This window comes from Hyperolius riggenbachi, chromosome 7 (genome assembly GCF_040937935.1).
Source record: "Hyperolius riggenbachi isolate aHypRig1 chromosome 7, aHypRig1.pri, whole genome shotgun sequence".
Lineage (NCBI taxonomy): Eukaryota > Metazoa > Chordata > Amphibia > Anura > Hyperoliidae > Hyperolius > Hyperolius riggenbachi.
Window position 1 is genome coordinate 159195712 of NC_090652.1, and position 26443 is coordinate 159222154.

At 45.0% G+C, this 26443-nt stretch overlaps 1 protein-coding gene across 1 annotated transcript in view; it reads left to right on the plus strand.

The window, feature by feature from the left end:
* The window catches only part of LYRM1 (LYR motif containing 1), a 45684-nt gene extending 20276 nt beyond the window's left edge, over window positions 1-25408 (plus strand). The window contains exons 3-4 of the mRNA XM_068247339.1: window positions 25236-25328; window positions 25376-25408. Coding sequence (XP_068103440.1) covers window positions 25236-25328; window positions 25376-25408 — 126 coding nt within the window. The remainder of the gene's footprint in view (window positions 1-25235; window positions 25329-25375) is intronic.
* Window positions 25409-26443: the final 1035 nt, after the last annotated feature.

Below are 26443 nucleotides of genomic sequence, written 5' to 3' on the forward strand. Positions count from 1 at the left end.
CTGTCTCCAACTGCTCTAAAACTTACCAAACACACAAATGGAGAAACTCACTCCCAAATAGTTCTCTGCTGCTTTATAAAGCCTGCAGGCTGCTTATAAGCCAATGAGAAGTGCACACATATGTTACACCGAGCTTGCAGGGATTAATCAAACAGAAGCTGAGCAAGTCAGCCGGTCGTTGGAGAGGGCTTCAGTTGCATATAGACAATGGCTATATGACCAGCAGGGGGCACCAGCGTGCAGGATATTCCCTCTCATCTGCCCCTCTCCTAACTAAACTGCATGGGATACTACAATAAAATTAAAAACAATGGTTCATGAGCCAGCCTGGGGCCCCGGGAACTCTCACTGCCACTGCTGGTCATATAGCCATTGTCTATATGCAACTGAAGCCCTCTCCAACGACTGGCTGACTTGCTCAGCTTCTGTTTGATTAATCACTGCAAGCTAGGTGTAACATATGTGTGCACTTCTCATTGGCTTATAAGCAGCCTGCAGGCTTTATAAAGCAGCAGAGAACTGTTTGGGAGTGAGTTTCTCCATTTGTGTGTTTGGTAAGTTTTAGAGCAGTTGGAGACAGGCCTTGTAGGTGGCAGCTCCAAGGGTTTGGCTGCGCTCACATATGGTGTTAGATGCTCGTTCTGGGGCCCCGGGCAGTGAGAGTTCCCGGGGCCCCAGGCTGGCTCATGCACCATTGTTTTTAATTGTATGGCTTATCCTGCTTTTGCACAAATTCCCATCGATATTAAATACTATTCTTCCTCCAGGCCACCATGGATGGTGGGGAATGAAATAATTTGGCTTCCAGCAATTGCTGGAGGCCGAATTAGGCCCGGTTCACACTTGCGGTTGTTTGTCAAACGGACCGGATGACCTGACCGGATCCGGATCGGAACCGTACGGTTCTGATCCGGATCCGATCCGGTCAGGTTGCATCAGGTGTCCATCAGGATGCGATCCGGATCCGTTTGGCAAAAAAACGTTAAAAACAAAAAAAAAGTTGGGGGTCTGGGAGGTCAGCAGAAGGGGGACCTGTGGAATCAGGCCCTCTGCTGTTTAGCACTCACCTCCACCTGCGACATGCTGCCAACATCTCCGGATCCGGATCCAGCTGTGCTGCTTCACTCCAAAATGCTTGCCCATGTGTCCCCATCCAATATCGCCGCAACAATCCCCATAGGAAGTGGGGTAGAACATCCGGATTTCTCAGCCTGTGTGTTGTGCGCTCTCCGGTTCCCATTGGTTTGTATTGGCCGGATGGTGCAGTCCGGCTCCGCCCCGGATACGGCTGCCGGAGGAGCCGGATGAAAAAATAGCGCATGTTGGAACGGAGGCCGGAGTCTGGATCCGGCCCGGATCCGGTCCGGCTCCGGTTCGGCAGAACGGACGCATGTGAACGGACGCATAGGCTTTCATTGCTATGCCGTGCGTCCGTTCCGTCCGTTCTGCAAGCGGTGCGGCTCCGGCACGGCGATTCCGGAGGGCCACCGCAAGTGTGAACCGGGCCTTATAGTGTTTTATAAGTAATTTCAGCTCAGTCATCTGACGGCGCTGAAGTTACTCATTGCTGCGCCCAAGTCTCCTGCGCTCACACCTGCCTGCTGCCATTCCTGAGCAACCTCTGCACTGGTTGCATTCCGATCCCGCAGCTGAACCCTCTTTAGGAGACGATCCTGGCACTTGCTGGACTGTCTTGGACTCCCTGAATACTTCTTAACAAGAATTGAACCTCTTTCCTTGAAGTTCTTGATGATCCTATAAACTTTTGATTTAGGTGAAATCTTAGTAGCCACAATATCCTTGCCTGTGAAGCCATTTTTATGCAACGCAATGATGGCTGCATGCGTTTCTTTGCTGGTCACCATGGTTAACAATGGAAGATCAATGATTTCAAGCATCACCCTCCTTTTTAACATGTCAAGTCTACCATTCTAACCCAATCAGCCTGACATAATGATCTCCAGCCTTGTGCTTGTCAACATTCTCACCTGAGTTAACAAGACCAGGGGCAAACGCAGGATTTTTAAGGGGGGGGTTTCCTGAAAGGTCCAGAAGCACGTATGTCCCGAGTGCTTCCGAATACAGGTGGCTCCATACTGCCCATGCACAAAAGTGCACTGGCGTATTACGGAGCTGCCTATCTTTGGAAGTACTCAAGGACACGAGTGTTTCTGAGGGCTTCTGGTAGCAGCAAATGTGAACGGGGTACAGCGCTGGAACAACTCCCCAAGAGAGGAACAGGAGATAGACTTAGTTTGGACAATTCAGTGGAATATGCTACATAGTGTCACATAGCGCAAGCGATACCCATATGATGCAGGGATATATGCATCTGCGGAAGATGGCGGCGCTACATAAATACTAAATAATAATATTTTGCCTCACCAGGATTGCACTTTTATTTAGCTTTCCTGTATGACAAGAACACACACCCAGCACTAGGGGAAGAGGGGAACAAAGGTGAATGAGGGAGGGCTGGTGCACACCAAGAGGGCTTCTGAGCGTTTTTCAAATCAACAGTGATTTGAAAAGCGCTTGGCTAATGTTACCCTATGTGGGTGTTCCCACAGCAGCGTTGTGATTTTTTCAAAATCGCAGGTATACTGCATGTAGCATGTTTTTGAGCAATTCATTCAAAAATCGCTCTGAAAATCACTTCACAAAATCACACTCACAAATTGCTAGCGATTGCTATTGTCATTTTGGCGTTGCACTAGCCCAGAGAGAGGAGTGGAGAAATTGAGAATAGCCTGAGATGGAGCAGAGAACTTATCTGTATTGAAGTCCCACATCACACAGGCTACTTGCCTATAATCGGACTCCTGTCCCTGTCAGTCTCTCACACAAGTCAGAAAGAAGCCCTCCTGGAGTCTAGGGACTGTCAAAAACTTTTCAGCTTGTTAAACACCTTACCCACACATGCAGTCATTATAACAATGGGGAGAGACCAGACAGATGTTTGCCCACAGACCCTGAGTCCAGGCAAGCTCTGCATCATGCTGTGCATATTTACCAGCTTGCCTGCACTCTAATTTCATCATGTCTGACACTTCTGTGCTGTGGAGAGTCCAGGACTCCATAATCAACATTCTCTCACTGTAGGCTGCATCTTCTTGTGAGGGTTGTGAGGGAAGCTCGGCTGCCTCTCTCATTCTATTAGCTGGAGGGAGGCACCAGAAGTAAGAAGGGAGGGAGAATGAGGCTGTTTATATTATGCAGGCTTCCCTGGCTGAATACACAGCTCAGTGCAGGGGGGAGGTTCCAGACACCCGGAATAGCCCCCTGAGTTCGCCAGTGAAGACGATTACTGAAATGATCTCAGCAGGTCCTTTAATGACAGCAATGAAATGCAGTGAAAAGGGTTTTTTGGGATTCAGTTAATTTTTTAAGGTAAAGAAGGACTATGCAATTCATCTGAATTGCTATTATAAAAACTTAAGCACCAAATTTTCTAATTTCCAATATTTTTGAGTCTCAAAACTTTTGGCCAGGCCTGTACACAGTAAAAAAAACCTAAGATACTGACTACGCCAAACTTGCTAAGGAAGATTATGATAATTTTTGACGGATGACAAAAACACATACACATTACTACTAAGAAAGTAGCTGTACAGCTACCAGAAGAAGTAAAAGTACCTTTCTCTATTACAGTGGCAATGAACTGGGTTAGGCCTGGAAGCAGGCCACGTTTCATATAGAAAGAGAGAGCAATAGCATAGATTTTGGATGCACAGCACATTTCATGACAGTGATGAAGAGATGGCAGAGCCTAGAAGTAAAGATTTTCAACAATAAATATACGTGTAAGTTGTATTACCATTGCCCCATCAAACACCAATGCCACTTCCAGAATTGCAAATGCTATGTAAACCATGCAGGTTCAATTTCTTTTTAAAAATGAGCTCCACAAACAGTGACTGGGAAGCTATATGTAACATTTGGCCCTTGATTAAACATATTTTTCCTGGCCTCCAGAAATGAAACATACTAAAAATGATCTGTCACTAATTTTATTTTGTTTTCCACACAGAATTCCTAGTTATTTTTAACTTTCTAGATGCAGTAAATGTATTTTGTTGATAAGAGGAGATATCCCTTCAAAGAAGGCTTTACAGAGAACACTAATGAGTTCATATCTCACCAGTGGCGTAGCTAAGGAGCTCTGGGCCCCGATGCAAGCTTTACATTGGGGCCCCCCATGCACTCTATACATAACAACTGATACCCAGCACCAAAACCTGCCAAGGACAACCGCAGTGTCAGAGGTGCAAGAAGGGAATGGGCAACAGCTTGTTAATGATTACTACTATTCAAAGTATCTATAGAAGTGATTATTATGAGCACAGGACCAATAGAGAGCTATTTTTGGAGTTGAGGGAGGGCCCCTCTGGCCCAAGGGCCTGATGCGTCGCAACCTCTGCAACCCCTATTGCTACGCCCATGTATCTCACCAAGGCCTCAGTCCCAATAGGCACTTTCCTCTCCAATTTATAAAAGCATGCACTTTACAAAAATGTTTCCGCTAATGCAAAATAATGCAGTTCTTTGCTGCATGCATTTGTGTGCACTTAACTTATGAATCTAATGCTATAAAGCAGTAAAACGAGCACACTTAACTGCATTCCAACCTAAAGAAAAGGTGCATGCAAATATGGAACATGTTTGCATCTACCATGAGTTCTGTAATCTAGTGTGGACAAGTTCTGACTCAGTGGAGGTCAATCTCTATTGTCTCTAACCCACTTAATGACCATTTTATAGTTTAGAAAGGTATATTGACATTGTCAGTATATTTTGGGTGACACTAGAGTACCCTGAGGAAATGCACAGAAACACAGGGAGAATGTACTAACTGTTATGATCGCTTCTGCAGCGTTTACTGCTGACTGCAGTGGTATTGCAAACCAAGCAGTTCTAATGTCATTACATGCATTTGCTTGCATAGTTTGGTTTGCACTTAAACTAGTTGCTGATTCCATCTGCAGTCGCTCTGAAGTTAATGACAGTTTAATATGCTTTTGTGTAAACAAACATTGTCTGCTGCAGTGGAGGGGCGGTCCCTTTCCTGCAGGCTGCATATCATTGTCTGCCTTTTCCTGCTATCAGCCTGTGATTAATTACCATTCACTTGTGTGGGAATCTGCAGGTCTGCTCCCATTGGATGACCTCAGTATAAAGAACTGCTTCCTGCAATGCCTCATGGGCTATCATAGTCTCAGATTGTATCTGTTACTCTGCTCGTGCCCCACCTCGTTCCTGGTCCGTGTGGACTGCGCTGACTCCTGCGAAGGGGTCAGCGAGTCCTCCTAGTTCTGCTTTTGTTCTAGAAGTTGCTACTTGCTTGTCTTGTGTCATATATTGGTTCATCGCCAATATATACGCATACTTGCGCATTTTGTTATTTTCCTTGTATTTGTGTTACGTTGATATATCAGTGTCGCTGATATATACGTACACGAACTGTTTATTTCCTGTGTTCAGTTAGTCAGTTTTCCAGCACGTTTTGGTAGTTTGCGCGTACCGTGAACACCCGTGCTGAGCTAGTTATCCTGTTCCTGGTCCTGTTTGTGGATTGCGTTCATCTCTGCGAAGAGATAGCGAATCCTTCTGAGTCCTGTTCCCTGTATTACTTCAGTCTTAGTCAGAGTTCCTGCTTATGTCATATATCGGTTCATTGCCAATATATACATATGTTAGTCAGACGTTACGAATAGTTTCATTGATAGCTGTAATTGTAATACGCTAGGAAAACATACTTATTGTGTATTTATCTGTGTTACGTTCATCTATCTTGATCCTGCTATTTCCTGTCTCTCCTGTCCTGTCTTTGTGAGGCACGCCATCGCCGCAACGCATTGGCTGCCTCATTCCAGTCTGTCTAGTTTTGGACGCTTGCTGTCGCTAAGTAATCGCTAGCTAGCAAGCGTTCATTCTGTCTACCTGTCCTGATCTCCTCAGTCCTGGTTTATGCGCTCAGCGCTACTTTGCGCTGAGACGTTATTACGAAAGTGTTGTTTGTGGCTGTTCGGATCTGCACCGGCTCTGTGCACCACAATCTCCTATTGGAGTCAGTCCTCTCCTCCACTAAACTGGGGATATCCTGATCCCTTGTGCTGGTGTGTGTACCTCCTTCACGTCAGCTTATGTGTTGTATGCTGACTGTGGAGATTACACCTCCAAGCTTAACATTATGATAGCCCCCTTACCAATCCCCATTGTGGGGGGGGTTCCTAGCAAAAATGACACTGTTTGTTATGGTTCCTGTTCCTTTAAGAAATTTGAGAAGCTCAATTCTGAAACAGAAAATGAGTTTTTTTCTGAATGTACCAGGTTCCTGGCCAATCCCGAGCTCCAGGCTACTCCTGTTTCAACGTGGGCCTCCCAGCTAGTTTATGTTTTATTTAAGGGAAGATTGTTTCAGTGGGCCTACGATGTCTTGGATCATACCAATTTAAAAGAAAGACCACTGGAATTTCTAGCGTTTGTGATCCATAACTGGCTGCGCAAAACCGATTTGCCTAGCCCTTTTGATAAGCTCCTGGCAGCTTGTCAATCAGCTGCTCCTTCTACTGCCTACAAAAAGAATCAGCAAGCAGATAATTGTTCTGATAACTTTTCTTCTGCTAAGGCAGCAGGGTCTAAAGCCAAACGTAAACGCTCCAAAAGAAAAGCGTTACAATCAGCAGAGTCGTTGCCCTTGGTGACTGCGCATCAGATCTGTAATGAGACTCCGCCAGTAGCAGATAATGAAATTCAGTCACCATTCAGGGGAGTCAAATGGACCTATGAAACTACTAATGAACTTTCATTGCTAGCCAGGGAAAATAAAAGTTCTTGTTTAAATGAATTATCTGAATATGATTATGAAGATATATTACAGAGTATTGAACAGATCAATTTGTTCGTGCAGCAAGGGAAATTTGCATACACTACAGTTCAACACTTGCTACAGGTATTGGAGATCCTTAGGAATAAGAAATCGGCCAATCACCTGCTAAATAACCCAATGTATGTTTCTGCCACTAACACATTTGCAAACTATGATCAGCCGGAATGCTCAGCTGTTAATTATGCATGGGATCCTCCATTTGAGAAAGGAGAGATGGAAGCTCTGGTCTATGAATGGAAGAAAGATGCAAGTTCATTTTGTCAGTTTTACAGTGCAAAAAGTGAATTAGTATTGAATGCATGCATTAAGTCTGCCTATAACCTAATAAAAACTGGTGTGTGTGGGTATGACTTTGTGGCTCCATTGATCGATGTGTGGAGAATGATTCTGGACGATTTTTATGCGATTCAATCAGTTGATACCAGGGAAGACACACTGTCAAGTGGAGATTGTTCCACTTCCTCAGTTCCTGAGGACTCGCCTGCTTCAGCACCTTTGGCTGATTCAGCGAGTGATTCAGAGCTCCTTTTGTGTGAAATTGAAGTTCCTGTAATTCCACCCTGTACCATGGATAACTCAGCGTTACTTCCCAGTAAGACAGAAATTACTAATACTTCCTTAATCTTGCCCTGCACAAATTTCTCAGCAGAGGACCCAGAGGTCCTGCTGACTTCTGAGTCCAGCCTAGCCAGTACTCATGAGTCTTTGTTCAGTGAAACAGACACCAGAAAAATCTTGCCTGTCTCTGCAAACACTTCTGCAGAAATTACCTGTGTTAATAAAGTTCAACTCCTGTCTGATCCAGCAGATGCCAATAGATGCACTACATCAGTTTCTGAGTCCCAGCAATCCTGTCCAGAAATCTCAGAACCCCAGCATCTGAATTTTCCAATTTCACAATTGAATGGTGATTTAGATGCGCAAACATTGTGTTTTGATCTTCCTGTTTCTACACCTCGCTCTAGTTTCATGAATAACTCAGAGCGTCTGCTATGTGAGCCCGAAATCGCAGAATTATTACCGTGTTCAGAAAATGTTCCAGTGAACTTGCCCTGTACCATGAATTGTGCAGTAGATCTCTCCAATGAAACTCAGGTCACAGAATCATTATGCTGTCCAGCAGGTGCTTCCATGGTTTTGCCCTGCAGTGTGGACTGTTCGGTGATCCTGTCCGGTGAAGCTGTAGTCACAGAGTCTTATGCTTCACCCAGTACTTTGGATACTTCAAACCCTCTAGCAGAACAGTCTGAGGCACTGCTTACCTCAGTTGGTGCTGCAGTAATATTCACTTGTCTAGCAGCTGTTTTAGAATTACAGTCTGCTCTAATAAAACTTGATGAATTTCTGCCCAGCGAAGCAGAAGCCATTGAAATATTGTCCTCGTCAGCAAGTGTGCTAGATACCTTGCCCTGTACACAGTCTGATTTAACCAATGTTGTTGAGTCCCTTTTCAGTGTTGTAACAGCCGAGGAACTCCAGCCCTGTCCTCTGAATGTTTCAAAAGTCTTGTCCTGTAACATGGATAATTCTGACTCGCTGGAAAAAATAATAGAAATCTCAGAATTTCAGTCCGGGTTAATGAGTGTTTCTGAAACCCAGCCCTGTATCCTGGAAAATTCTGGTTCTCTGGCCGGTGTGGCAGAAGTTCCTGAGTCCCCTTCCTGTCCAGTGAGTTACTCAGTTTTGCCTAGTTCAGTGGGGATTGCTGCACTACTGACTTGTTTTGCAGCCCTTCATGAGCTCCAATCCAGTGTATTTGATGAGTCTCTGTCTAGTCCAGAAGAAGTTATGGAAACCCTGTCTAGTTCGGTGCATACATCAGAAGATTTGTCCTGTCTTGTAAATGCCCCTGAACATGATTTGTTAATAACTTTGCTGGAATCAGAGACATCTAAGTCTGATCCTGCATTTTTTAGTGAGAATCCAGTAACTGTGAAGTCTAGTCATGATGATTTTTTTTTGCCCAGTCCTGGTTTCGGTCCTACCTTGACTGACTTTGAGGTTTGCAGTTCCTTGACATGCCCAGAAGTCTCTCTTGTGCCGGTGTGCCCAGATGTGCTTCGTATGCCAGAGTGCCCAAGTGTGTCTGTGTTGGCGTGCTCACACGCTTCCCTAGTGGAGACATGTTCTGATGTTGCCGGTTGGCCTGCATGCCCGGAGATGGCTCTGGTCCCTAAAAACCCTGATCTTGATGTTTGTCCTTGTGACCCCGACTCTAGAGTTGCCCTGGGTTCCATAGGGGTTCTTGATGGTTCTCCATGTGAGCCTAAGGGGCGTTCTGACCTGTGGGGATCTCTTTGGAGCTTCCAAGTGTTCTGGGAGATCTCTGAGGAAACTTGTCCTGGTACCTTGGACTGGTTCAACGGTGGGTTTTGTGTTGGTGGGGACAGTTCCGGTGGGCATTGCAAAGGCTTTGGCGTTTTTGGACAGTCCCGGGAAGGCGGTGGGTATCGCTCAGAGAGTTTCTTGGGGTTGTTTTCTGGAAGTCGTGGTTCTGATGGGTGTCACACTGAGGCTTGTAGTGCTGACGGGCATGGTTCGGTAGGTTCTGGTTCCAATTGGTCTAGTTTTGGTGAGACTGATTCGGGAATTTGGTTTTGTCGGACGGATCCGACCTTCATGAATTTTCAGTCAGATCAGTTTGCTGGATTTCCCACTTCTGATTTTTTGGTTTGGGTGGTTCAGGAGAAATATGTCAGTTTTCATAGGCGTCCAGAGGCCGCGTTTAAGGGAGGGGGTACTGTTATGATCGCTTCTGCAGCGTTTACTGCTGACTGCAGTGGTATTGCAAACCAAGCAGTTCTAATGTCATTACATGCATTTGCTTGCATAGTTTGGTTTGCACTTAAACTAGTTGCTGATTCCATCTGCAGTCGCTCTGAAGTTAATGACAGTTTTTAATATGCTTTTGTGTAAACAAACATTGTCTGCTGCAGTGGAGGGGCGGTCCCTTTCCTGCAGGCTGCATATCATTGTCTGCCTTTTCCTGCTATCAGCCTGTGATTAATTACCATTCACTTGTGTGGGAATCTGCAGGTCTGCTCCCATTGGATGACCTCAGTATAAAGAACTGCTTCCTGCAATGCCTCATGGGCTATCATAGTCTCAGATTGTATCTGTTACTCTGCTCGTGCCCCACCTCGTTCCTGGTCCGTGTGGACTGCGCTGACTCCTGCGAAGGGGTCAGCGAGTCCTCCTAGTTCTGCTTTTGTTCTAGAAGTTGCTACTTGCTTGTCTTGTGTCATATATTGGTTCATCGCCAATATATACGCATACTTGCGCATTTTGTTATTTTCCTTGTATTTGTGTTACGTTGATATATCAGTGTCGCTGATATATACGTACACGAACTGTTTATTTCCTGTGTTCAGTTAGTCAGTTTTCCAGCACGTTTTGGTAGTTTGCGCGTACCGTGAACACCCGTGCTGAGCTAGTTATCCTGTTCCTGGTCCTGTTTGTGGATTGCGTTCATCTCTGCGAAGAGATAGCGAATCCTTCTGAGTCCTGTTCCCTGTATTACTTCAGTCTTAGTCAGAGTTCCTGCTTATGTCATATATCGGTTCATTGCCAATATATACATATGTTAGTCAGACGTTACGAATAGTTTCATTGATAGCTGTAATTGTAATACGCTAGGAAAACATACTTATTGTGTATTTATCTGTGTTACGTTCATCTATCTTGATCCTGCTATTTCCTGTCTCTCCTGTCCTGTCTTTGTGAGGCACGCCATCGCCGCAACGCATTGGCTGCCTCATTCCAGTCTGTCTAGTTTTGGACGCTTGCTGTCGCTAAGTAATCGCTAGCTAGCAAGCGTTCATTCTGTCTACCTGTCCTGATCTCCTCAGTCCTGGTTTATGCGCTCAGCGCTACTTTGCGCTGAGACGTTATTACGAAAGTGTTGTTTGTGGCTGTTCGGATCTGCACCGGCTCTGTGCACCACAATCTCCTATTGGAGTCAGTCCTCTCCTCCACTAAACTGGGGATATCTTGATCCCTTGTGCTGGTGTGTGTACCTCCTTCACGTCAGCTTATGTGTTGTATGCTGACTGTGGAGATTACACCTCCAAGCTTAACACTAACTTCATGCATATAATATAGTGTATTGTCTAGGTAGGATTTGCACCTGGGACTCTAGTGCCTCAAGACCAGAAAGATAACTAAATATTCACATGTTAAAATGCTGTGTAGTTCCAAAAGTGGCAAGCATGAGTTTCCAGACAAAATCATACTTTTCATAAAAAAGCTAAATTTTTGGTGTTTTGATGGAAGAATTAGAGCAAAGCTTGACCAGAAAAACTTGAACTTTACATGTATTATATAAACCTCTTCCACAGCCACTGCTGTGTCACCTGGTAACAACTTGGAGTTCTGTGGACTAGTATTGTAGCTAAAATAAAGAAGCAGATTGTAGCTGCTACAATACACGTCTGCAGCTTCAAGTTGTTATTAATGAAGCATAGTTTTTAGCAGCTCCATTTAATAAAGCTATATATACATTATTATTATTAACTAATATACCGCCAGCATCTTCTGTGGTACTATACAGTGTAGAAACAAACATGGTTACATAGAAATTGAGTTATTGGTATACATAATATAGACATATACTACAACTCAATAAGCTTATCTCTGGTCTTTATTGAGGTTTCTGAGCTGTTTTTCTGAAATCACTATACACAATACTGATATTTAGATCAACAACAACTTTGTAGCAGATGTATTTTTTGATTAAAATGAACTTTTAATAGATCATTTAAAATCCTTTTTTTATGTACTACTTATAAATTATAAAGGCTATTGAAGCGGTGGAAGATCAAAGTATTATGTCACCCTTTAGTGACCCCTAGGTCTATTTGTACTGCAAGAGCTTTTTCCTCACCATTCACCTTCCCTATGAATGTCTGTCTACAAAACACACATCACCCCACATCTAACCCAACATGTTTCACCCCCGCAAAGTTAGGAGGATTTGTCAGGGAACATGCAACGGTGCCTAAAGTGCAATGTCAATGGTATTATTATATAGCCTCTTGGCTACAAGTACAAGCTAACCAGTTGCACTTTTTATATCCCCTGACGAAGCCCCCGAAGTTTGTGGGGTAAAACGTGTTGGGTTAGGTGTGGGGTGATGTGTGCTTTGTAGCCGGACATTCATAGAGAAGCTGGATGGTGAGGAAAAAGCCCTTGTAGTACAAATAGACGGGTCACTAAAGGGTATTATACTTAATTCCTCCACCTTTACAATAGTCTTTGTAATTTATACGTAGTACAGAAAAGCATCTATTTTAAATTAATCTATTAAAAGCAAATTTTTAATCCCTTCATATCTCTTACAAAAAGCATAAAGTTGTTGTTGGTTTCCTGAAATTAGCTTGGTGATAAATAATTTAGTGTTTACTAAACAGTTTTCCTTATGCTATCCATAAGTTAAGGATTCAATCCTTGAAGGGAATCTGAAGTAAGAGTGATACAAAGGCTGCCATATGTATCTCCTATAATTATTATTTAGTATTTTTACAGTGCCGACATTCTTATTAAATAATGCCAGTTTCCTAGCACCCTGCTTTTCCCTTTGACTGCAGAAGTGTCTGAATCTCACACCTGAAACAAGCATGCAGCTAATCTTGTCATACTTCAGTCACAATCACCTCATCTGTTTGCTTGTTCAGTCTATGGCTAAAAGTTTTAGAGACAGGCCATCAGTAGGAAAGCCGGGCAATTTGCATTGTTTTAAAGGAAATAAATATGTCAGTCTCCAGATCCCTCTCATTTCGGGTGTGCTCTAATAACACTCCATTTAAAGGAAATGTTAAGTGGCGGAAAGAAGTTAAGTGTTAGTTACCTGGGGGCTTATTCCAGCCCTCCATAGAATCTACGGTCCTTGGGTGTCCTCTTGGTCCCCTCCATTGTGCTGCTGTCACCCCGTGCATTATCACAGCCACAAGCGCCTCCCATTGCTGGTTGTAAAACTTAAACGAAAGTTCTAAAACGCACCCGAAAATATGAGCAAGATAGAGGAGGTGTGCAGCTGGGACAGTGCATGAGCCATAGTTCATGACTGAGCCAGTCCTGTACTTTAGTTGGGCAGACAATGGACAAAAATAGGGTACTGGAAGGACACCGAGGGACCTCAGATACTATGGGGGCATGAGGAGCAGCCGCCAATTCTCACTAGCTTTTCCTGTTGGTTGGAAATCCTTGATCCAGGTGCAGAGAGCGAGGTCAACACCAAGTCGTGCCAGGTTGTCATGCAGAATGTTCGGGCAGATGGTGTTGAAAGCGGAACTGAAGTCCAGGAGCAGGAGCCTGGCATAGGTTTTGGTTTTATCCGGATGATCCATGATGTGTGCTAGGCTGATATTGATGGCGCCCTCCACGGACCGGTTGGCCCTGTACGCAAATTGCAAATGATCCATTAAGGTTGCAGCAGGATGGTATTGTTAAAAAGGAAATAAACAACTGGTATTGTTAAAAAGGAAATAAATACGGCAGCCTCCATATCCCTCTTGCTTCAGTTGTCCTTTACAGAGACCCTGTAACAAAAAAAAGTTCCTCTGGGGGGTACTCGCCTCGGGAGGGGGAAGCCTTAGGGTCACAATGAGGCTTCCCCCTCCCCTGTACCTGCAGGCACTCCAGCGCTGGCTCCCCTAAAGTGTCCCGAAATCCTCCCTCGACAAGGCTGACAAGCACTGATAAGTACTGATTTATTTACCTTTCCTGGCTCCAGCGGAGGCGCTGTTGCGGCTCTCTGCATGGAGATAGGCGAAAATAGCCGATCTCTGTCTGGTCCGCAGGAGACTTGCGCTTGCGCAGCAGAGAGGCCCGACAGTGATCGGCTATTTCCACCTATCTCCGAGCGGAGAGGCGATGCTGCGCCTGCGCTGGAGCTGGGAAGGGAAATATTTACATCCCCGCTGTTCGGGGAGCTTTATCTCCGCCACCGTGAGACCGAGGAGGACAGGAAAGCCTCAATAGGATCTGGAGGCTTCCCCCACCCCAGGTGAGTACCCCCCCACGGCAGGTTTTTCTCAGTACAGGTTATCTTTAAGTTTAGGATTCAATACTTAACTTAAAAATTGAATCCTTAAGTTATAGATTTCATGAGGTGAATTAGTGAATGATTTATCACTAAGGTGATACAGGAAAAACAGCTACGAATTGTTATCAGTAACAGGATATATGCTTAGTGAATAGTGGCCTATGTCTGTTTTCAATTCTAATACACTGCGCTTAATAAAGTTCAGGGTCATAATGATGATAGCGCTTGATTGGGAGAAAAAATGCTAATGTACACTTCACCACTTCACCAAGTCCTTTTCATGCAGTTCAAAAAGCACCATAGTGCCCTTGCATTGTTGTAGGCAATGGATTTCCTTGATACCATTGAGCACCTCCACCACACCCCTTCGATAGGAAACTCACCGTTGACCCTGAAATATAGGGTTCTGCAGCACTTTAATGAACAACTGAAGTGAGAAGGATATGGAGGCTTGCATTTTTATTTCCATAGCGTAAAACCGTATTATACTTTATTTAAATTTTAATATGCACACTCACATTTTTGAGCTTTAAAATCAGCATTGTGGGCCACCAGGCTGGCTCTCGTACGCGCCGCTGTAGGACGCCTAACCAAGCTGCACCATGCTATCGCTCCCACAGAACTGAGGCAGCAAGAGCATGATGCAGCTTGGTCAGGAGCTTTTTGAAGTGCATAAAAAGGACTTTTAAGTGGTGGTGAAGTGCACATCAGCATTTTTTCTCCCAATATATTTAAAGCCTGTCTGCTCACAACTTTGAAGGAGAAGAAAGTTCATCACTGTATCCTGACTGCAATTACTTCCCTATACAAAACAAAAAAATTGCACATAAAAACATGACATGACTGAATGACCTGCCAGAATGGCCAATTGTGCAACACTTAAAAGAGCTGTAAAAAGTATTAGTTGCCCAAAATGACTGTCCTGTTTGCTAATTTACTCCTTCCTGCCCTTTCACACTGCAAGAGCTTTTTTTTTTTTTCTTTCTATTGTTTCTATTGAGTTTCCAGCATACAAGAAATAATGATACAATTCATATAATTGAAGCAATAGTAGAAGATTAAACATTGTAAATGAATGACTTCATAAAGTAAAAGTACTCAACTAAATACTAAACTTGAATATCTGTGTACACAATAAACTAAAGTCAAATGTATATGCGACATAAATAACACTTTTCAAGTAAAATGCAACATCAAAAAACGTATGTAAAATACCGCTTAAAAAGGATGGCACAGAAAGAAAGAAGAAAAAAAAAAACTATCTAAAAAATATAAAATATTAAACAATCCCAATCATCAATAAGCGCTAGACCTATTTCTAGTGGAAATTTCGCTCCTGAATGTAACTAAAGTAAAACTCAAGAATCCTCAGTCGATCTATTTTAAAAAAAAACGCACATAATGAAAGTCAATGGGAATGCAATGGTAAGTGTTTCATATGCGTTTTTTTCCCCATTGTGATGTATTTCCGCTTCCTGTTGTCTTCCTAGTGATTTGCATAAATGGAAATATGAAAACATGAAAAATGCAAACAAAACGCATATGTATTTTGTATTTGCGAACCGCAAACGCATTAAAACACATGCAAAACGCTTGAAAAACATATCTGCGGTAATAAAACGCAAACGCACCAAAAACACAATGAAAACGCAGCAAAAAACGCACATAACATATAATGAAAACCTGACATAAAACGCAGCCTTCCATGTTATGTTATGTGTGCACCCAGCCTTAGTGTGAACCAGCCATTAATGTGCTTCTGACTTCTTCCAAACAGTTCAACAATTTCAGGCCTGTTGCACTAACATCTGTTATCATGAAGACCCTCAAAAGGGTTTTCCTGTCCTTCCTGAAGTCCTCCACCATGCAGCTTCTTGACCCATTCCAGTTTGCGTACAGAGAAAACAAGTCCACTGATGATGTCATCAATATCTGCCTGGAGCTCATCAGCGACGACTTGGATAGGCCAAACTCGTCAGAATCCTCCTCCTGGACTTTAGTTCGGTCTTTAACACCATCTGTCCATGCACAATTCAGGAGGGTCTAGCAGCACTCGGGGTCCATTCCACCCTACGCCTTTGGATCACGGACTTCCTATCCAACAGGTCACAATCTGTCAAGCTGGGTGACATCTCCTCTCAACCACGGACCACTAGCATGGGGGCTTCACAAGGCTGCGTCCTGTCTCCAATGCTGTTCTCCCTCTACAACTGCAGACCCACAGCGGACTCGGTCAAGGTTATTAAATTTGCAGATGACATTACTATCGTTGGTCTTGTCACCAATAACGATGAGGGTGCCTATCGTCAGCAGGTAGACAGAATCTGTCACTAATGCAGGGAGAACAGGCTGGTCCTTAATGCAGCAAAAACTGTGGAGATGATTATCGATTTCAGGAAGCATGCCCCCTCACCACTACCAATCCACATCGACGGCACTGAAGTGGCGATAGTACCCTGTGTCCGTCTCCTGGGCACCACCATCTCAAATGACCTGAGATGGAAGGCAAACACCAGCTCCACCCTGGCGAAGGCCCAGAAAAGGCTTTTCTTCCTCCGCCAGCTGAAAAAGTTTGGCATGCCCCATCAGGTTCTCACAAGATTCTACTCTGCCACCACCAGGGTCGGATTTAGGCCAAGGCCACCTAGGCCATGGCCTTGGGCACCACAGGAGCAAGGGCACCAAAGCAGCAGGCTAAACTGGTGCAGCATTTGCAAGCTTTGCCTGACCACGGTACACTGCTGCTAGCCGCCTGTGCAGCAGCCACCTTGCTCTCTGTGCATGTTTGCATCGTGGCCAGCGGCAATAGACTTGGGCAGCATTGGAGACGGAAAGAAAGAGGAAGCTTCTGCACTGGAGACAAGTGTAGAAATGAGTGACACTGATGGCTGCTGAGGTGTGTGAAGTTGAGCTGGCTATCTATACTTAAAGGGGGGTGGGAAAAGAAGGGATTAAGGGAGTCATCTGGCTACCTATACTGGAGGAATGGGGAGACCGGTCATCTGGTTACCTATACTAGGGGGTCATCAGGCTACCAATACTAGAGGGAAGGGGTCATCTGGCTACCTATACTGGAGGGAAGGGGGGAGGGGTCAACTGGCTCCCTATATTGAAGGGGGCGGTTGGTAAAAGTGACCTTGGGTGGTAAAGAGTACAAATCCAGCCCTGGCCACCACAGAATCTATCCTCTGCTCTTCCATCCTGGTCTGGTATGCTGGTTCCTCCTTCAACGATAGACAAAAACTCCAGAGGATCATTAGATCAGCAGAGAGAATCATCGGGTTACCCCTCCCTTCACTTGACCTACTCTACAACTCAAGACTGCGCACTAGAGCCCTGAAGATAGCCAAGGACCCCTATCTTCCTGGCCATTGCTACTTCAATCGCCTACTTTCAGGGTGTAGATTCCAGGTCATCCCCACCAGGACCACAAGGCACAAGAACTTTTTTTTTTCCATTCTGTCGTCAACCTCCTGAACTCCACCCATTTTCCACCTCCACCCGCTCCTTCTTAGGTTCTTAGACTTGGCCCTGTCACAGACATTCCGTCTGCTTGGAACTTATGGCACTGGCTGCCCTCGTGGGTTCAGTCCTCATAGACTTATCACTATCTGTAGTATCTTGTTAAATGCTTTATCATGTATGCCTCTTGTATATTGCACTATTTAGGTGCCCATACATTACTAGATTTATGGCATGGATTTCAAGCTTAATGCCAATTGTAATTTCGATCAATTTGTGGCCGAAACTATTGATTGCATCCTGGAAAGATCTCTCTCCAAAGGGGGCGTTCAGGTGCGCAGTAGTAGCGATGTTCAATTTCTGGATAATTGACGGACCTTTGGCTGGTCAATGCCCTCCCCCGAACAAATGTAAAAATATGTACCCCCTGGGCTGTGCAGAGTGGTGCAGTAGGGCTCACACTGTCTGCTGGAACGCTCTTCCTGTGTCTTCTCTTCGCCTGGAATGTGTACCCAGTTCAGGATAGAAAGTTTGCATAAAATATAGCAAATGAAGCAGCACTGAAGACAGGAATGTTGGCTGTTTCATTAGGTCAGCCTCCATGTTTTCCTCATGATGGGTTAAAGTTATTGGATAATTTCATAGCTTTTAATTGAAAAAAAAAATTTTAGGCTAGGTTCACAGTGGGACATTATGGTCATGCATGATAAAGTCTTACAACGCTGTTTACCGCACTGCAGTGAAAAGTCTATGCGACGTTCACAGTGCGGCGTTAGCGTTGCAGTGTAACATGTTGCATTATGGTAACGTACTGCTGCAGTGTATTACCTCTAAATGCACAGGTTAACAGATACAGGGAAGCATACTTTTCATTGCCTGTTTGCTTCACTGTACCCAATGTATACAAAGTTAACGCAGTGGTAATGTGCTTTACGACTTTTTTGTTGCTTTGTAATTTTGCGTTGCGCCGTTAACCTCACACCACAACCGAATGTCCCACTGAGAACTTAGCCTTACTCAAGATCTCCATTTCAGCATATCAGCAAGGTGCAAGGGCTCTGACACACGGGAGAGCATTTTGCAGGTTGTTTTCGCTTTTTAAAAAACGCCTCCATTGACTTACATAAACCCATGGCAAAATAGCCGTGGTCATAATTTATTTTTTTTTGAAATCGCAATTGCTGCTATTTTGTCGTGTTTTTTTTTTTTTTACGTAAGTCAATGGAGGCGTTTTTTAACCACTTGCCGACCGCCCACAGCCCATGGGCGGCGGCAAAGTGGACGCCTAAAGGACCGCAATACGCCTTCAGGCGGCGCGTCCTTTAGGCATGCCGGGGGAGCGATCGCGTCATTGATGACGCGCGCTTCCCCCGGCAACTGGCTCCGCCCACCCGCCGTAACATCCCGCCGGCCATACGGAAGCGCCGGCGGGATGTTAACCCCGCGATCGCCGCTACAAAGTGTATAATACACTTTGTAATGTATACAAAGTGTATTATACAGGCTGCCTCCTGCCCTGGTGGTCCCAGTGTCCGAGGGACCACCAGGGCAGGCTGCAGCCACCCTAGTCTGCACCCAAACACACTGATCTGCCCCCCCCCCCCGCCCACTGATCGCCCACAGCACCCCTCAGACCCCCCCCCCTGCCCACCCCCCAGACCCCTGTTTGCACCCAATCACCCCCCTAATAACCCATCAATCACTCCCTGTCACTATCTGTCAACGCTATTTTTTTTTTATCCCCCCCCCCTGCCCCCTCCTGATCACCCCCCCCACCCCTCAGATTCTCCCCAGACCCCCCCCCCCTGTGTACTGTATGCATCTATCTTCCCTGATAACCTGTCAATCACCCGTCAATCACCCATCAATCACCCATCAATCACCCCCTGTCACTGCCACCCAACAATCAGCCCCTAACCTGCCCCTTGCGGGCAATCTGATCACCCACCCACACCAATAGATCGCCCGCAGATCCGACATCAGATCACCTCCCAAATCCATTGTTTACATCTATTCTCTCCTCTAAACACCCACTAATTACCCATCAATCACCCCCTATCACCACCTGTCACTTTTACCTATCAGATCAGACCCTAATCTGCCCCTTGCGGGCACCCAATCACCCGCCAACACGCTCAGATTGCCCTCTGACCCCCCCTTATCAATTCGCCAGTGCATTAATTACATCTGTTCTTCCCTGTAATAACCCACTGATCACCTGTCAATCACCTGCCAATCACCTATCACCCATCAATCACCCCCTGTCACCCCCTGTCACTGCCACCCATCAATCAGCCCCTAACCTGCCCCTTGCGGGCAATCTGATCACCCACCCACACCATTAGATCGCCCGCAAACCCGCCGTCAGATTACCTCCCAAATGTATTGTTTACATCTGTTATCTTCTCTAAACACCCACTAATTACCCATCAATCACCCCCTATCACCACCTGTCACTGTTACCTATCAGATCAGACCCTAAGCTGCCCCTTGCGGGCACCCAATCACACGCTCAGATTGCCCTCAGACCCCCCCCCCCTTATCAATTCACCAGTGCATTAATTACATCTGTCCTTCCCTGTAATAACCCACTGATCACCTGTCAATCACCTGCCAATCACCTATCACCCATCAATCACCCCCTGTCACTGCCACCCAACAATCAGCCCCTAACCTGCCCCTTGCGGGCAAACTGATCACCCACCCACACCAATAGATCGCCCGCAGATCCGACATCAGATCACCACCCAAGCGCAGTGTTTCCATCTATTCTCTCCTCTAAACACCCACTAATTACCCATCAATCACCCCCTATCACCACCTGTCACTGTTACCCATCAGATCAGACCCTAATCTGCCCCTTGCGGGCACCCAATCACCCGCCTACACGCTCAGATTGCCCTCAGACCCCCCCTTATCAATTCGCCAGGGCATTATTTACATCTGTCCTTCCCTGTAATAACCCACTGATCACCTGTCAATCACCTATCAATCACCCATCAATCACCCCCTGTCACTGCCACCCATCAATCACCCGCTGTCACTGCCACCCATCAATCAGCCCCTAACCTGCCCCTTGCGGGCAATCTGATCACCCACCCACACCAATAGATCGCCCGCAGATCCGACGTCCGATCACCTCCCAAGTGCAGTGTTCACATCTGTTCTCTACCCTAAACACCCACTAATTACCCATCAATCACCCCCTGTCACTGCTACCTATCAGATTAGACCCCTATCTGCCCCTAGGGCACTCAATCACCCGCCCACACCCTCAGAATGCCCTCAGACCCCAGCCCTGATCACCTCGCCAGTGCATTGCTTGCATCTATTCCCCCCTCTAATCACACCTTGAGACACCCATCAATCACCTCCTGTCACCCCCTAGCACACCTACCCATCAGATCAGGCCCTAATTTGCCCCGTGTGGGCTCCTGATCACTCGGCCAAACCCTCAGATCCCCCTCAGACCCCCTTCCGATCACCTCCCCAGTGCATTGATTGCATCTATTTTCCCCTCTAACCACCCCCTGAGACACCCATCAATCACCTCCTGTCACCCCCCTAGCACTCCTATCCATCAGATCAGGCCCAATACAACCTGTCATCTAAAAGGCCACCCTGCTTATGACCGGTTCCACAAAATTCGCCCCCTCATAGACCACCTGTTATCAAAATTTGCAGATGCTTATACCCCTGAACAGTCATTTCGAGACATTTGGTTTCCAGACTACTCACGGTTTTGGGCCCGTAAAATGCCAGGGCGGTATAGGAACCCCACAAGTGACCCCATTTTAGAAAAAAAGACACCTCAAGGTATTCTGTTAGGTGTATGACGAGTTCATAGAAGATTTTATTTTTTGTCAAAAGTTAGCGGAAATTGATTTTTATCGGGTTTTTTTCACAAAGTGTCATTTTTCACTAACTTGTGACAAAAAATAAAATCTTCTATGAACTCGCCATACACCTAACGGAATACCTTGGGGTGTCTTCTTTCTAAAATGGGGTCACTTGTGGGGTTCCTATACTGCCCTGGCATTTTAGGGGCCCTAAACCGCGAGGAGTAGTCTAGAAAACAAATGCCTCAAAATGACCCGTGAATAGGACGTTGGGCCCCTTAGCGCACCTAGGCTGCAAAAAAGTGTCACACATGTGGTACCGCCGTACTCAGGAAAAGTAGTATAATGTGTTTTGGGGTGTATTTTTACACATACCCATGCTGGGTGGGAGAAATTTCTATGTAAATGGTCAATTGTGTGTAAAACAAATCAAACAATTGTCATTTACAGAGATATTTCTCCCACTTAGCATGGGTATGTGTAAAAATACACCCCAAAACACATTATACTACTTCTCCTGAGTACGGCGGTACCACATGTGTGGCACTTTTTTACACCCTAAGTACGCTAAGGGGCCCAAAGTCCAATGAGTACCTTTAGGATTTCACAGGTCATTTTGCGACATTTGGTTTCAAGACTACTCTTCACGGTTTAGGGCCCCTAAAATGTCAGGGCAGTATAGTAACCCCACAAATGACCCCATTCTAGAAAGAAGACACCCAAAGGTATTCCGTTAGGAGTATGGTGAGTTCATAGAAGATTTTATTTTTTGTCAAAAGTTAGCGGAAAATTGATTTTTATTGTTTTTTTCACAAAGTGTCATTTTCCACTAACTTGTGACAAAAAATAAAATCTTCTATGAACTCACCATACTCCTAACGGAATACCTTGGGGTGTCTTCTTTCTAAAATGGGGTCATTTGTGGGGTTCCTATACTGAACTGGCATTTTAGGGGCCCTAAACCGTGAGGAGTAGTCTGGAAATCAAATTTCGCAAAATGACCTGTGAAATCCTAAAGGTACTCATTGGACTTTGGGCCCTTTAGCGCAGTTAGGGTGCAAAAAAGTGCCACACATGTGGTATTGCCATACTCGGGAGAAGTAGTACAATGTGTTTTGGGGTGTATTTTTACACATACCCATGCTGGGTGGGAGAAATACCTCTGTAAATGACAATCTTTTGATTTTTTTACACACAATTGTCCATTTACAGAGTTATTTCTCCCACCCAGCATGGGTATGTGTAAAAATACACCCCAAAACACATTGTACTACTTCTCCCGAGTACGGCGATACCACATGTGTGGCACTTTTTTGCACCCTAACTGCGCTAAAGGGCCCAAAGTCCAATGAGTACCTTTAGGATTTCACAGGTCATTTTGCGGAATTTGATTTCCAGACTACTCCTCACGGTTTAGGGCCCCTAAAATGCCAGGGCAGTATAGGAACCCCACAAATGACCCCATTTTAGAAAGAAGACACCTCAAGGTATTCCGTTAGGAGTATGGTGAGTTCATAGAAGATTTTATTTTTTGTCACAAGTTAGTGGAAAATGACACTTTGTGAAAAAAACAATAAAAATCAATTTTCCGCTAACTTTTGACAAAAAATAAAATCTTTTATGAACTCACCATACTCCTAACGGAATACCTTGGGGTGTCTTCTTTCTAAAATGGGGTCATTTGTGGGGTTCCTATACTGCCCTGGCATTTTAGGGGCCCTAAACCGTGAGGAGTAGTCTGGAAATCAAATTCCGCAAAATGACTTGTGAAATCCTAAAGGTACTCATTGGACTTTGGGCCCTTTAGCGCAGTTAGGGTGCAAAAAAAGTGCCACACATGTGGTATCGCCGTACTCGGGAGAAGTAGTACAATGTGTTTTGGGGTGTATTTTTACACATACCCATGCTGGGTGGGAGAAATAACTCTGTAAATGGACAATTGTGTGTAAAAAAAATGAAAAAATTGTCATTTACAGAGATATTTCTCCCACCCAGCATGGGTATGTGTAAAAATACACCCCAAAACACATTCTACTACTTCTCTTGAGTACGGCAATACCACATGTGTGGCACTTTTTTGCAGCCTAACTGCGCTAAGGGGCCCAAAGTCCAATGAGCACCTTTAGGCTTTACAGGGGTGCTTACAAATTAGCACCCCCCAAAATGCGAGGACAGTAAACACACCCCACAAATGACCCCATTTTGGAAAGTAGACACTTCAAGGTATTCAGAGAGGGGCATGGTGAGTCCGTGGCAGATTTCATTTTTTTTTGTCGCAAGTTAGAAGAAATGGATTCTTTTTTTTTTTTTCTTTTTTTTTTTGTCACAAAGTGTCATTTTCCGCTTACTTGTGACAAAAAATAATATCTTCTATGAACTCACTATGCCTCTCAGTGAATACTTTGGGATGTCTTCTTTCCAAAATGGGGTAATTTGGGGGGTATTTATACTATCCTGGAATTCTAGCCCCTCATGAAACATGACAGGGGGTCAGAAAAGTCATAGATGCTTGAAAATGGCAAAATTCACTTTTTGCACCATAGTTTGTAAACGCTATAACTTTTACCCAAACCAATAAATATACACTGAATGGTTTTTTTTTAATCAAAAACATGTTTGTCCACATTTTTCGCGCTGCATGTATACAGAAATTTTACTTTATTTGAAAATTGTCAGCACAGAAAGTTAAAAAAATCATTTTTTTGCCAAAATTCATGTCTTTTTTGATGAATATAATAAAAAGTAAAAATCGCAGGAGCAATCAAATAGCACCAAAAGAAAGCTTTATTAGTGACAAGAAAAGGAGCCAAAATTCATTTAGGTGGTAGGTTGTATGAGCGAGCAATAAACCGTGAAAGCTGCAGTGGTCTGAATGGAAAAAAAGTGGCCGGTCCTTAAGGGGTAGAAAGACTGTGGTCCTCAAGTGGTTAAAAAAAGCAAAAAAAAATTACCCACAAAATGCTTTCTGGCATGCCCTAACTTGGTTTGTGAGTTTTCTGAACTCTTATTAGTTTTCCCTGATTGAACCATATCCCACCCAGTGAATGTTTCCCAAGTTCAATTTGCAGTGTGATTATTTTAGATGCTTGATCACTTTTAGGTGGAGTAAAGAGAAATGTTTAGACTATAGATGCTAGGCCTGAAGGATAAATCGAATTTCAATCGAAATCGCGATCACCAAGATCACAATTTCAGAATCGTCAAAGCGGCGAATATCGCGATCACGTCATTTCCACATGGGGAAGTTTGAAGAAGCGCCTTCAAACTTTCCCAAAGTCCCAGTGCGTGCGGCCCACAGCGTTGGACATACCTTCCATCCTCTATCGCCCTCTGCCGCCTCTTGTGCTTGGCAAAACTTTGGGTTCCTGTATGTCACATAATATACAGGAAGTATGTCGTGCATTAGAGCCTGCAGGAGGCAAAGTGGATAGACGGGCATCGCTGGACTCCTGCTGGAAGCTATGTCCAGAACTGATGCAGCTTGGGGGACAGAGGAGGCTCAGAGACAGACACAGGAGGCACAGAAGGGGCACAAAGAGAGACACAGAGGGGGCACAGAGAGAAACAGAGTGAGCACAGAGACACAAAGGAGGCAAGAGAGAGACCCAGAGGAGGCATGAGGAGGCAAATGGGGCACAAGGAGAGACAGGCGGACAGAGGGGGAACAAACAGGCACAAAGGGAACAAAGCTTGATTTGAAGGAAATCGTGAATCGAAATCGTAATTTTGGACAGAAATCGCTCAATTCAATTTTTTCCTAAAATCGTTCAGGCCTAATAGATGCCATTCAGGTGGATCTAGCCATCCATTTATGTGAATTGGGATTAGGCAGGAGAAGAAAGGACACTCATAGAGCAATTTCTGCATCAGAATATCAGGTTATATAATGTCTAATAACAGACTATTAGATTTTTTTCCAGCCCTCATGAATAGTAAAAATTTTCTGTGTCTTTGATGGAGCATCACTTTTTAAGTATTTTGTGTTTTTGTCCTCTCTTTATAGGTGACAGAGAGAGAAACTATCCAGCAATGTATAGAAGAATGCAATGCACGCATTGATATAGGCTTACATTACGGAATCCCATACCCTAGACCTGTAAGTGTTTCCTCACTTGTCCAAGTTTGTTCCTCTGCTTCTTGCAGACCCCTCCTAAGAAACGGGTACTTACGTATTAGCCCGTCTACCGTAGATTTGGAACAAATAGCTGGCCAGAGGGGCTAATTGGTATCAGAAAGGGGAGTTTAATGTTAGACATGGGGAGGGGTGTGTGGAGGTCAGTGTTAGACATCAGAAGAGGGGGGGGGGGATTATGTTAGGCAGAGGTGGAGGTTAGTGTTAGGCGTCAGAGAGGGGTAGGTTAGTGTTAGTTGGAGGAGAGGTGGAGGTTGGTGTTAGGCATAGGAGAGAAGAGGTTAGTGTTAGGCAGAAGGAAGGAGAGGTTACTGTTAGGCAGAGGAGAGGGGGAGGTTAGTGTTAGGCAGAGGAGAGGTGGAGGTTAGTGTTAAGCAGAGAGGGGAGCTTAGTCTTAGGCAGAGGAGGGGGGGGAGGTTAGTGTTAGGTAGAGGGAAGGGTGAGGTTAGTTTTAGGCAGAGGGAAGGGTGAGGTTAGTATTATGCATAGGTGAGGGGGAGGATTGTGTTAGGAAGAGGTCAGGTGAAGGTTAGTGTTAGGCAGAGGAAAGGTGGAGGATAGTCTTAGGAAGAAGACAGGTGGAAGTTAGTGTTAGGCATCGGAGAAGGGGAGGATAGTGTTAGGCATAGAAGAGGGCGATGTTAGTGATAGGCAGAGGAGAGGGTGAGGTTAGCGTTAGGCATAGAATAGGGGGACTGTTAGTGTTAGGCATAGGATAGGCGGAGGGTTAGTGTTAGGCATAAGAGCATATCATAGGAGAATAGTACATAGTAAATTTTTTTTCCCTTGGCCGCATAATTCGTCTATTGCTGGCACCCAAAGTAGCGAGAAACTCCATAGGGACGGGTGTGCTATCACCTGCATCTGCTGTGTTTGTGCAGCAGCAAAAGGAAGTTCAGTGTCCTGAGGGGCAGCAGCATTGCAAGTCCCTAGAGAGCAAACATCATAAGGTCCAGATAGTGTAAGTTGTAGGCAGCTGCCACTGTGACCCCCCCCACGGGCATCCTTCTTACCCCTTGTACCTACTTCTGTCCCCCTTTGTGCCTGCTTTAGTCTCCTGTGCCGCCAATGCCCCCCTG